This window comes from Theropithecus gelada, chromosome 5, assembly GCF_003255815.1.
Source record: "Theropithecus gelada isolate Dixy chromosome 5, Tgel_1.0, whole genome shotgun sequence".
Lineage (NCBI taxonomy): Eukaryota > Metazoa > Chordata > Mammalia > Primates > Cercopithecidae > Theropithecus > Theropithecus gelada.
This window is the reverse complement of record NC_037672.1, coordinates 118469628-118483257: the sequence shown is the minus strand read 5'-3', so window position 1 is coordinate 118483257 and position 13630 is coordinate 118469628. Positions and strand designations below refer to the sequence as shown.

General features: G+C 37.2%; 1 protein-coding gene across 1 annotated transcript in view; it reads left to right on the top strand.

Moving 5' to 3' along the window:
* Positions 1–11200: 11200 nt before the first annotated feature.
* The window catches only part of QRFPR (pyroglutamylated RFamide peptide receptor), a 62390-nt gene continuing 59960 nt past the window's right edge, over positions 11201–13630 (top strand). Inside the window, exon 1 of the mRNA XM_025385938.1 lies at positions 11201–11941. Coding sequence (XP_025241723.1) covers positions 11602–11941 — 340 coding nt within the window. The 5' untranslated portion in view covers positions 11201–11601. The remainder of the gene's footprint in view (positions 11942–13630) is intronic.

The window sequence follows — 13630 nt, the reverse complement described above, 5'->3', positions numbered from 1 at the left end:
CATTGGTGGTGTTAAGAGCTCCCCGGGTGATTCTAATGTGTCTCCAAGCCTGAGAACTTCTGACTTAGGAAAATTAGGCCTCAGTCTTTTATACGAAGTTGAAAAGGCCCTGCCAACCAGGATTAAGTTGCATCTAATTTATCATTTTATTCTTAATATACAACATAGCATGTGGCATTTCTTGGGAACAATGTGTATTTGATGAATAAGTCAATAGATATCCTAAAATGTGTTTATGACTTTTCCCTGAGGCTGGAAGCTAGGATTTCTGTCCACTAAACCTAATTGGCTGAAAGTTAAAAGCAAATACATTCCAAGCATGTTCACATCCAATTATAAAAATTTTAAATTTTGACATTCTTGACACCTCTACTTTTGAAAACTTGCAGAATTTTCTCCATATATATATATATATAAAGATATATATATATATCTTTATTACAGGAAAAATAGAAAACACATAACCAAAACAAAGAAACTAAAAAATATTTGTACTTATACCATCTAGAAATAAACTAATGTTAATCCTTTACTATCTCTTCATTTACTATGCATATGTATTCTTGGATACATTACATTGAATCATCATCTTATTCACTCAGCAATATATCATATGAAATGTTATTAACCTTATTAATACATAACTTGTAGACAAGTCAGCTAACCATTAGGGAGATGAAAATTTAAATTCAAAATCCCATAAAAGGACTCTCATATGGTTTGACTGTATCCCCACCCAAATCTCATCTTGAATTCCCACGTGTTATGAGAGGAACCCAGTGGGAGGTAATTGAATTGTGGGAGCAGGCCTTTCCTGTGCTGTTCTCGTGGTAGTGAATAAGTCTCACGAGACCTAATGGTTACAAAAAGGGGAGTTTCCCTGCACAAGCTCTCTTCTTTTGTCTGCTGCCATGTGAGATGTGCCTTTCACCTTCTGCCATGATTGTGAGGCCTCCCCAGCCATGTGGAACTGTAAGTCTAATTAAGCTCTTTCTTTTGTAAATTGCCCAGTCTCAGGTATGTCTTTATCAGCAGCATGAAAAGGGACTAATACAGATTGTAAGAAGACCTTTCTAAAATTCAGCTACAGTATCTCTTTTGTGCTTCATTAGTGATTGAATCCTTAAATAATATTTGTGTTTGAAAGAACAAACCTTAAGGCCTGTGAAATAAAGTTATTCCCCAGTAGAGAATAGGGAGGGTGCAAAAGCAAGAATTTTAACGAAAATGAAAACATTATTTAGGAGTTTTGAGTATTAAAATCATAACATTCTTTTAAACTTATGATTGCCTTTTGCTTTTGGCAAAAGAAATCATAATAGCTAATTTTCATCAACAACAGGTATCCCATTGTTCCGTTAGTCCAGCTATACTTAAAAATGTGTAGCTACTTTGGCAAAATTCCTTTCTAAAAACTTGTCTTGATAATCTCCTTCCCTTTACTAAGTCATTTTAGAAGTCTACCAGAGCCGGCCTCAAATTCACTGTTTAAAAACCCCACTTTCCTTCTTGAGGAAATTGAGAGTTTACCCATGTCTAGTCTTCACTGCTTTTCTTGGACATCTGATTTCCAAAAGATTTTTGGTGATGATTATTCAGACACGTTGGTTAAATTCTCTTCATGCTTTACTTACACAGTCTGTTGCTGATCTCCATACAGAATTGAAGGGATTCACTTGAACAGTGAAACAACACAGCTGAGCCCCTTAGCTTTCATAATGAATTCACTCACTGGCAGACACATCATGTCCAGAGCACATGGATCTCTTTTTAATCAACAATAGCGCTTACCCCATTTATCTCAACTTAGAGCCATTTGTCATATGGCTCCTGTCCAAAGCCTGAGAGAGATAATTGATATTCAGGGCTGGTAGTTTATGAAATATGAAGGGTTATCATTTGCTAAGTTTCCTCCGATCAGGTCAGATCACTAGAAAGCAAGATACTGTACCTGCATTATCTTATTCTGGCTCTCTGTAGAAATCACTTTATAAACTATGACTTGAATTATGCCTTCAGCTTGCATCACGTTTGCTATTAGGAATGTCTATTAGCAACTATACTTTGCTTGTCATGAAGTTAACAGAAAGCCCATGGTTATTAAAGACACCATCCATTATGTATTTCAGTATTTCTTATATGAAGACTAATGCAGTAAATTTTTCTCAGAGGTCAAAATGCGAAGAAAGTTGTTCTCTTTTGACAGTATGCTTCCTTTCTTTTTTAGGTTATGAGGATTTCAATTCTTCCTTATATTTTTCTTTTGGCTCTGACTCCATAGCTGTCAGAAGCTGATAGCTAAGTCTTCTAATCCATTAGTTTAGTGTCCCATAATCTAGGTTTGCTGATATAATTATCTGCCTAGCTTTTATCATTACCAACCTCCTGTCTCCTTCTCCTCCCTGTCCTTCTTTTTGTTCCAGCCTCATGGTTTATATTTTCCTCATTGGTAGTAAAGACAGTATGGGGTTGAGAGTATGATTGCCTGGAATTTTGAGAAACAAACTACCAGTTTTTAGCTGTGTGACCTTGAGCAAGTTTCATTATATTATCTATGCCTCACTTTTTCATTTTTCAAAGAGGCTAATAAAAGCACCTACCTCATATGATCGTTATGAAAATTAAATGAAACAATGCAGACAAAATATTGTTTAAAAGATATCATTTTTGCATTTTTTCTTTTTAAAAATTGTGGTAAAATGCACATAACATAAACAGGGTATACTGTACATTTACCATCTTAACCATTTAAGTACTGTACATTGTTGTGTAGCCAATCTCCAAAACCCTTTTCATCTTGCAAAATGAAAACTTTATATCCCTTAAATAACAATTCTCCATTCTACTCTCTTCCCAGGCTTTGAGAATCACTATTCCCTATGCTTTTGACTACACTAGATACCTCATATAAGTGAAACTTAGAGTATTTGTCCTTTTGTGACTGGCTTATTTCACTTAGCATAATGCCCTCAAGGTTCATCCATATTATAGCATATGTTAAACTCTCCTTCCTTTGAAAGGCTGAATATTATTTCATGGTATGTGTATACCACATTTTGTTTACCCGTTAATCTGTCGATGGACACTTGAGTTGCTTCCACCTTTTGCCTGTTGTGAATAACGTAGCCATAAACATGGGTGTAAAAATGTCTCTTCTAGACCGTCTTCTCAATTACTCTGGGTACCCAGAAGTAGAATTGCAGAATCATATGATAATTCTATTTCTATTTTTTTGAGGAACCATCATACTATTTTCTATAATGGTGCTATCAGTTTACATTCCAACCAACAGTGTACAGTGGTTCTCTTTTCTTCACATCCTTGACAACACTTGCTATCTTTTGTCTTTTTGATAATACTCATCTTAACAGGTATGAGGTGACATCTCATTCTGGTTTTGATTTGCATTTCCTTAATAATGAAAAATGGCCTCTTTTTGCATGCTTGTTGCCCACTTGTATATCTTATTTGGAGAAATGTCTATTCAAGTCATTTGCCTATCTTGTAAGGGGATTGTTGTTGCCCTTGTTAAATGGTAGGAGTTATTTTTATATTCTGGATATTAATGCCTTATTAGATATGTGATTTGCAAAATTTTTTCCATTCCATAGATTTCCTTTTCACTCTGTTGTTTGTGTTCTTTGAGGCATAGAAGTTTTAAATTTTGATGTGATCCAGATGATCTATTTTTACTTTTGTTGCCTGTACTTTTAGTGTAATATCCAAGAAAGTATTGTCATATCCAATGTCATGAAGGTTTTCCACTATGTTTTCTTCCAAGAGTCTTATAGTTTTAGCTCTTATGTTTAGATCTTTGATTAATTTTGAAGTAATTTTTGTATATGTAAGGTAAAGGTTCAAATTCATTATTTTACATACTAATATCCAGTTTTCCCAGCACCATTTGTTGAAAGACTGTCCTTTCCCCATCAAGTAGTCTTGGTACCCTTGCCAGAAACCATTTGGCCATGTATGTGAGAGTTTATTTCTGGGCTCTCCATTTGATTCCATTGGTCTATATGTCTATCTTTACGCCAGCACCATGCTGTTTGATTACTATAGAAATGTTTTAAGTTTTAAAACTAGGAAATGTGAGATCTCCAATGTTATTCTTCTTCAAGATTGTTTTGGATATCTTTTCACCCAAGCAAATAAAAAAAATTGTTTTGGTCATTCAGGGTCCCTTAAGATTCCATATAAATTTAGCATAGGGTATTCTATTTCTGCAAAACATATAGTTGGGATTTTGATAGGCATTATATTAAATGTGTAGATTACTTTGGGTGGTATTGATATCTTAGCAACATTATGTTTTCCAATCTATGAACACTGAATGTCTTCCCATTTATTTGTGTATTTTTAAATTTCTTTCAGCAACATTTTGTAGTTTCCAGTGTACAAGTTTTTCTCCTCTTTGGTAAAGTATATTCCTAAGTATTTTATTGTTTCTGATACTATTGCAAATGAAATTGTTTTCTTAATTTCCTTTTCAGGTTTCTCTTGTCCATGTATAAAAATGCAACTTATTTTTGTGTGTTGATTTTGTATCCTGTAACTTTGCTGGATTTGCTTATGAGTTCTAGCAGTTTTCTGTGCAATCTTTAGGTGCAATTATTTTTTAAGCATAAGTTACCTCCAGTCTTTTCTTAAAGTAATTAACATGGATAAAAATACCCAATATATACAATTACATAATCTCTCTCATTCTCTCTCTTTTGCTGAAAGCACTTTTCACACACAAAAAAATCAATTTATTCTGGGCTTCCTGAAATTACTCTTTTTAGATGTTTTTGTATCTGTTCATATACATAAATAAACATATATACACACACACACATATATACATATACACACACACATCCATCATATAATTTAAAAAATTCCTGCTTTGTAGCAGAGTTCAGAATATTGATTCTATGCAAACTTGTAGCATACCGTGGCTACTACTCTTGCTTTTTAAAATTTCTCATTGAGATACTCTGCTACTATGGTGTCAGAAATTTTAAAGCTCCTCAGTCCTCTTTATTCAGCTTCCATTTTAGAAACTATAACCAAGAGATCATACAATCTTTTCTAAATATCATTAACTTGGTTTCTTACAGCTTAGAATCCCTATCTGACAATATGTAGTATGTTCTACATCATCTCCCTCAGAGTTGGCAGTTTCTCAAGCTTCTGTCACTTCTACCTTACTATCAACCCTTTGCTCACTGGGCAGAATTAAGAACAGAAAACCAAGTCTCCCAGAAGCTTTTTCCTTTTGAAAGACAAAATTCTCAGGAAGGTGAGGAAAATACCACATGCTCTGCTTTTAGACTACTTGTACCTTTAGCAAACATCTAGTGAACTCCCCATCTCTGACAATTTGGTAATCTTTTCTAAGGAAAGTTTGATTATCACAACATCTCACTGACAAGATAAAGTACAGACAGTCTTTTAAAACTACTAGTTGCCTCTCCTTTTGTATTTATCCAGATACTTTCTTCCATGTTCCTATCTTTGAGGGTAGAGAGTTCTTTGGCGATTCTTCTTCACCCTGTGATTTTATTTATTTTGGAAAATAGACCCTCTATCACTATTGTTTTCTAGTCATGAGAATTGCCAGTAAGCATCAGAAGCCAATCCTGCCTTTCTGGCTTGCTTTATCCCTATTTCTAACATAATCATTTCTACTTCTGTGCCTTTGGAGAAGCTACCCACCCTGTGAGATAAGTGACCTTTCTCTTTTTCAATTTATCTTTCCTTTTAGGCTTGATTCACACTCCACATTCCCCACACAGCATGTATGGATTTGCCTTTGCTTGAATTTCCAGAACATGTTCTTTCTGTGTCTGGATGTGGCACTTGTCACCTTATTTTGAGCTATGAATATTTCTGTCCATCCAGCCTCTCCAACAAGATGGGGTTGGCAAACTGCTGCTGCAAAGGGTCACAGAGTAAATATTTTCTGCTTTGAAAACCATACAATCTCTATCACAAATATGCAACTCTGCCATAGTAGTGTGAAAGCAGCCAAGGATGATATGTAAATGAATTAGCATGTTGTGTTCCAGTAAAATGTTTTTATTTTTATAGGCACTGAAAGTTGAATTTCATACAATTTTATGTGTCATGAAATATATTTTCTTTATGATTTTTAAAAATGATCTGAAAACATGAAAACTATTCCTTGCTCATGAGCTATACAAAAACAGATAGTGAACCATGTCTGGCCCAGGCTGTAGTTTGTTTACCCTAAACTAGATAATGAGCTCCCCAAAGGCTGAGCTGTGTTGTGTGCCCTTGTAGGAGTTACCCCTTAAGACTGGGTCTGTTTCTTCACCATACTACCCTTAATGATGAACATAGTGCCTGGCATACAGCAGACATTCAAAAATGTTATTGAACAGAGGCATAAATACTCATTTACTTATCTGGTTTTTAAGCAATAAGCAGGTATTTCAGGAAATGGTCATGAGGTCATGGGGGGGCAGGAAAGGTCAGGAGTACTGGCAGTGTCTTGTGAGATTAGCCTTGGGCTACCTTAATAGGGGTATTTTCACTAGGTAGAGCATTGGATGAGTGAGATGTGGGTGGTTGAGATAAAGTGGGTTGGGAGGTTGAAGAGATGAGGGTTGAAGAGGTGTAGAGAAGTCTTGAAAATGAAGTCTAGTGCTATATTATTAGAGGGAGGAAGACACAAAAGAGTTTAAACTTTAAAGGCAAATGTCATTTTTTTTGTACACTTAGCTCCAATCAAACTAGCTTCAATCATGCATTATTTCAAAAAACAATTCTCAAAATCTGGATTCAAAAGCTTTTCAAATATCCTAGGGAGCCACTATGAGAGTTTGTCTTTGCTTTTCAAACTTCCCTCCTTCCCCTATACTCCTTTACTTGTTTTGAAGAGTGTTGAGTAGAACTGGGAAAGATGAACACTATTGCCGACTGCAGTAATGTATGTCTACATAAAGCACAAGAAATTAAATATAGTCATATCAGACCTGCTCTGGCCCTAAGAAAGCCTTGAGATTTCTTCTCTGGGTCACCTGGGGCTGGAATCAGCCTGAAGCTATGCTGCTGACCTTCTTTGATCCCAACACTATGGACCAGGGAGAGGCAGGGCATGTCTTCTATCTATGTGGTTCCTATGTCATTCGAGAGCCGTTCTCTATGACCCAAACTTTCAGTCCCTAGTCCAGAGAATTGGAGTCATAGATGTGAACCATTGCTCCTACAATGGGTTATGATTGGACATCTTCCCTTAGGTTTCCTTCAACAGTTACAATATGAACACATCCTTTTCAAATGCCCTTGGAGCATATACCAAAATAGATAATACCCTTGGCCATAAAACAAACCTCAACAAATCTAAAAGAATGCAATTATACAGAAAATGCTCTCTGACCAAAAGGGAGTCAAACTAGAAAACAGAAAAATAGCAGAAAAATGTTCAAACACGTGGAAACTAAATAAGACATTTCTAAATAATCCATTGGTCAAAAAAGACATTTAAAAGGAAATTAAAGAGTACATTGAGCTGAATGAAAATGTAAATATAACACATAAAACATGTGGGACACAGTTACACCAGTGCTGAGAGGGAAATTTATGGCACTGAATGCTTACATTAGGAAAGAGAAAAGGTTCCAAGTAAATAATTAACGTTTCTACCTCAAGAAACTAGAAAACGAGTAGCAAAATAAAACGAAAGCAAGTAGAAGGAAGAAAATAATAAGGATAAGAGCATGAAAATCAAGAGATGAAATTCAGAGAAAATAATAGAGAAAATCAGTGAAGCTAAGAATTGTTTCTTTGTAAATAGCAATAAAATAGCCAAACCTCTAACTAGATTGACAAAAGAGAGAGAGAAGGCAGAAATTATAAAATCAGGAATGAGACAGGGGATATCCTTCAGCCATACAAAGGATATTAAGAGAATACTATTAACAACTCTACACACATAAATTCAGAAGAAATTTATCAATTCTTAAAAAAAACTCACCCGATATGGAATAGATAATTTGAATATCACTAAACTATTAATAAAATTAAATCCATCATTTAGGAACACCTCTAAAGGAATTCTTAGAATACTACCAAACTTTTAAAGAAGAATTAATACCATTTCTATACAGTCTTTTCTAGAAAATAGAAAAGGAAAGAATGCTCCCAATTCATTCTATGATGCTATTATTACCTGAATGCCAAAACCAGGATAAAAAATACAAAAAGAAAAAAAATTACAGACCAATAGACCTCATGAAGATAGACATAAAATTCTTTAAAATCCTAACTAATAGAATTTAAAATGTATATGAAGAATTACACACCATGACTAAAATGGGGTTTATTTAAAATATTCAAGGCTGATTCAATATTCAAAAGTCAATCAATGTAATCCACCATTTTAACTGGCTGAAGAAAAAAATCACATGATAGTATTAATTGATGCAGAAAATCATTTGACAAAATTTAACACCATTGATAGAATCTCTCCACAAGTTGAGAGTAGAGAGTAACCTCCTCAAGTTGATAAAGAACATCTGCAACTAACATCATACTTAATGGTGAAAGAAGGCTGAATACATCCTTATAAGATTGAGCACAAGACAAGGATCTCTATTCTCCATTGCCATTTAACATAGTAAACTGTGTTCTCCAACCATTGCGCTAAGGCAAAAAAACAAAAAAAACAAAAAAAAAACAAAAAACAAAACAAAACAAAACTCAAACAAACAACTAAAACAGGAAATAAAGAGCATACAGATCAGAAAGGAAAAAATAAAACTGTCTTTCTTCTCAGATAATGTGATTGTCTATGTAGAAAAGTCCAAGAAATCTACCAAAAAAACCCCCTCTGTATTAGTCCATTTTCACACTGTTGATAAAGACATACCCAAGACTGGGCAATTTACAAAAGAAAGAGGTTTATTGCACTTACAGTCCCACATGGCTGGGGAGACCTCACAATCATGGTGGAAAGCAAGGAGGAGCAAGTCACATCTTACATGGATAGCAGCAGGCAAAGAGAGAGCTTGTGCAGAGAAACTGCTGTTTTTAAAACCATCAGATCTCATGAGATCCATTCACTATCATAAGAACAGCACAGAAAAGACCCACCCCCATGATTCAATCATCTCCCACTGGGTCCCTCCTACAACACATGGGAATTATGGGAGCTACAAGATGAGATTTGGGAGGGGACACAGAGCCAAACCATATCAACCTCCTAATAAAATTAAGTGAATTCATCAACATTGGAGGAATCAAGGTCAACATACAAAATAAATTGGATTTCTGCATACTAGTAATGAACACATGGAACCAAAAATGAAAAATTCAATACAGTACCATGTACAAATGTCTCCCCAAAATGAAATACTTAGGTGCAAATCTAAAAATATGCACAGGACTTACATGCTGAAACTGTAAAATGCCTTTGAAATGAATCAAAGATCTAAATATATGGAAAGACATTCTACTTATGGATTGAAAAACCAACCTAGTAAATATGTCAATTCCTATCAAAATCCCAGCAAGGTTTTTTGTAGACATAGACAAGTTGATTGTAAAATGTATATGAATAAGCACAGGTCTGAGAATAGTTACAATAATTTTGAAAAATAAGAATGAAGTAAGAGAAATAACTCTACTTGATTTCAAAACTTATTTTACAGCTACAGTAGTCAAGAATGTGGAGGATAGATAGACACATAGATCAATTCAACAGAATAGAGCTCCCAAAACATAAAATATAAAACTATAACAGTTTTAGAAAAATACCTAAGAGAAAGTTTTTGAGAAATAGGCTTTGGTGAAGTTGTTAGACTGAACACTAAAAGCTATCTATAAAAGAGAACATTGATAAATATGACTTCACTAAAACTAAAAGCTGTTCTGTAAGAAGATAAATAACAAGCTACAGACTGGAAGAAAATATTTGCAAACCATTTACTGACAAAGGAATTGTACGTACAATATAAAAAGAACTTTCAACAGCAAATAAACTAAACAATACAATTAGAAATTGACAAAACACATGGAAAGACGTTTCACCAAAGAAGATACAAAGATGGCAAATAAGCACATGAGAGGTTCAATATTACTTGCCATTAGGGAAATGTAAATTAAGGCCCTAAAGAGTTATCACCACACATCTATTAGAACAGCTTAAAAAAAAAGTGACAAAACCAAATGCTGGCAAGGATGTGGAGAAACGTAACTTGTCATGCATTGATGGTAGAAATGGAGACTTGTACAGCCACTCTGAAAAGTAGTCAATCTCTTTAAAAATTAAATATACACATTACAGACTCAATAATCAAAACCTTTTGGTATTTCCTATAGAAAGGAAAACTATGTTCACACAAAAACCAGTACATGATTCTTTATAGCAGCTTTATTTGTAATAGCTCAAAATGGTAATCAAACAAAATGTCCTACAAGAAGAGGTGGATGGTTAAATAAACGGTGATACAGCCTCAGCAATAAAAAGAAACAGCCATTAATACATGCAACAACTTGGATGGATTTAAAAGGTATTAGGCTAAGCGAAGGAAATTCAATATCAAAAGGAAGCATATTGTATGATTTCCCTTATATAATGTTCTGACAAAAGTTGAGAGAGAACAGATTAGTAGTTGCGAGGGGTTAGAGATGGTGGAGGGAGGGGCTTGGTGTGAGTATAAAAAGCACCAAGGAGATTTTTGTGGTGATAGAAGAGTTTGTATCCTGATGGCTACAGGAATCTACACTTGAGATAAAAATACGCAAACACTGTACCTGTGTCAAATTCCTGGTTTTATATTGTTCCCTAGTTAACTAAGATGTAACGAATGGAGGAAACTGGGTGAAGGGTGGGTACACAGGATCTTTCTGTATTATCTTTGCAATTTCCCACGTTCTATATTTTAACTATCTTAATTATTTTTCAATACAGAAAATAATTTAAAATAAACCTTATTTGCCTTGGGTAGTTGTGGCTCCCATTATTTTTCAAGAGGAGAAACTTGAAACTGTGGAATCCCGCAATACCCAGTTTCACATATAAGCATGACCTGACTGGGGCCATGCCCTGAGAAAGGCGCTGGGCGGCAGCAAGGTGGAGAGCCAGGGAAGTCTTCCCTCTCCGTGAGGGTGCGGGGAAGCGACCTTGGCGCCACTGAAGCTGGGTGTGAGGGGGGCGTCACGGAGGGCGAGGAGGGCGTCACCCACCCTCCGCCGCTCCCCAACCGTGTCCGGCGTCCGCATCGCATGGCCAGAAGGCGGGGAGCGAGAGGCGCTGGGACCCTCGCGTGGCGCTCCATCACCCTGTACCGTCGCTGCGCCTCGCCTTAGGGAAGAGCAAGGGAAGAACTTTACTTGAACCGCGAATATTTTTTGGCCACTGAGATTGAGTTTCCCAGTGCTTTGGCTTCCTGCCTGTTTATCGTGGATTTGATCCCTGAGCTGCTCGCCTTTCCCTAACCTCCTGCGGTGCAGCCGAGAGCCCTCCCGCGCGCCTGAGTCCAGAGCCGAGGAGGGGAGGCGGCCGCCTCCCGGTTCCCCCGAAGCCCTCCCTGCGCCGCGGATGGCCAGGAAGTAGCGGGCGGTGGCCCCGCGTCCCGGGAGCGCACAGCAATGCAGGCGCTCAACATCACCCCGGAGCAGTTCTCCCGGCTGCTGCGGGACCACAACCTGACGCGGGAGCAGTTCATCGCTCTGTACCGGCTGCGACCGCTCGTCTACACCCCAGAGCTGCCTGGGCGCGCCAAGCTGGCCCTCGTGCTCACCGGCGTGCTCATCTTCGCCCTGGCGCTCTTTGGCAATGCTCTGGTGTTCTACGTGGTGACCCGCAGCAAGGCCATGCGCACCGTCACCAACATCTTTATCTGCTCCTTGGCGCTCAGTGACCTGCTCATCACCTTCTTCTGCATCCCCGTCACCATGCTCCAGAACATTTCCGACAACTGGCTGGGGGGTAAGAGTCGCGCCCCGCTCCTTCTCGGTTAACCCTCTGCCTTTCAGGCAGATTTTTAACTTTGGTTTGTTTAATTATTTGAAATATTTTTTATCTTACTTTTAGTAAGAAAACTAGGGGAGAAAAATCTGATAATTACAGAAAAGGGAGCTGAAATAAGTGGCGACGGGTGCGACTCCCCACATCACTGCTCAGGACCTTTCCCAAGCCTTTCCCCAATGTATGTCTCTATGCCACAAGGAGGAAGCGCTGGATGGGAATCAGAGGCGGCAAAAAAAACTTACATCCAAGTGAACACAGGTGGCGAAGTTCTAAGAAAGAGCAAACCAAAGTTAAAAATCTCATTTCCTCATTCCCCTAGCCTCCACCCTCACTTCCCAGTGGCTTGCAGACAGCTTCTTGTACCTATGAATATAAAACAAATATAATTCATGTACAGTAAAAATATACTGAACTAGTCCTTTAAAAAATTGTATTAAGTGTCATGCAGGAAGAAGGAACACAGAAAACTGATGCCCTCCTGACTATTAAAAAATGAGAGATGACATTCTCGTCCTTCCGTATAATGGGAACAAAAATGACAGAAGAGAGATGGAGTCACTGAGTTGGGAACAGTGTGTGGAGATTGGAAAAAAAGATATCCTGTTTCTGCAGATGATCCAGCTGTTCCAAGAACACAGCTGGAGAATGCCCTGGTGTAAACCCATCAGCAGTAGTTTTGTGTTCTCACCAGTGCTTATGGTGCACTGTGGGCCTCCCCATTTTCACGGTTGGGTATTCTTGTGGCCACATCAAAATGGTTAGAAATGTAAGAGAAATAGATCATTATGCCTTCAGTCTCTGCTATTTCTATCCCATTACTAATTCCCTTAAAGTCATGGAGGGTGTTTCGTCCTACCATTACCAATTTGAGATCGTGAGCATTGCTTTTTTCCCCATTAGCTTAAACTGAGTTTGCTATTAGTGAGTCAGAATGTTAAAATCTTTGATTCTTATCAATCTACAATGTAAATATTTTCAGAAAAGCATTAAACATGGAGTACAGAGCATTGACTTGAAAGTAATACACAATGTGGAAAGAAAGACATTGATTTATGAATTAGAGACTTTCTTATGCACACTGATGCAGTAATTGTATTTGGGCATTTTAAAGTTGCTCAGTGCAACTAACTCCATCAAATTAATGGGGTATTTTTTGATCATCATACAGAACTTGTTTTTTGGGGGAAAAGCATGTGAGTTTTCATTTCTAAATGTTTGTGAAAGCAGATTTATGAGGCTTATTTTTACTGGAGATGATTATAGCTCCATTTGTAAAGGTGAAAATAATTATGCAAAGTGGGATTTTATGGTGGGGATCAAAAGACCTGGATTACTATTTTGGCTGTAATACATGTTAATTTTGCATGTCTGAGTCTCAATTTTTCAGTAAAATATTAGGGATTAGAGATGTTTGAAAGTGCAGTGAGTCTGGTCAGGCACAGTGGCTCACGCCTGTAATCCCAACGCTTTGGGAGGCCAAGGCGGGTGGATCACGAGGTCAGAATATCGAGACCATCTTGGCTAACACGGTGAAACTCCATCTCTACCAAAAATACAAGCAACAACAAAAAATTAGCCAGGCATGGTGGCACGCACCTGTAGTCCCAGCTACTTGGGAGGTTGAGGCAGGAGAATTGTTGAACCCAG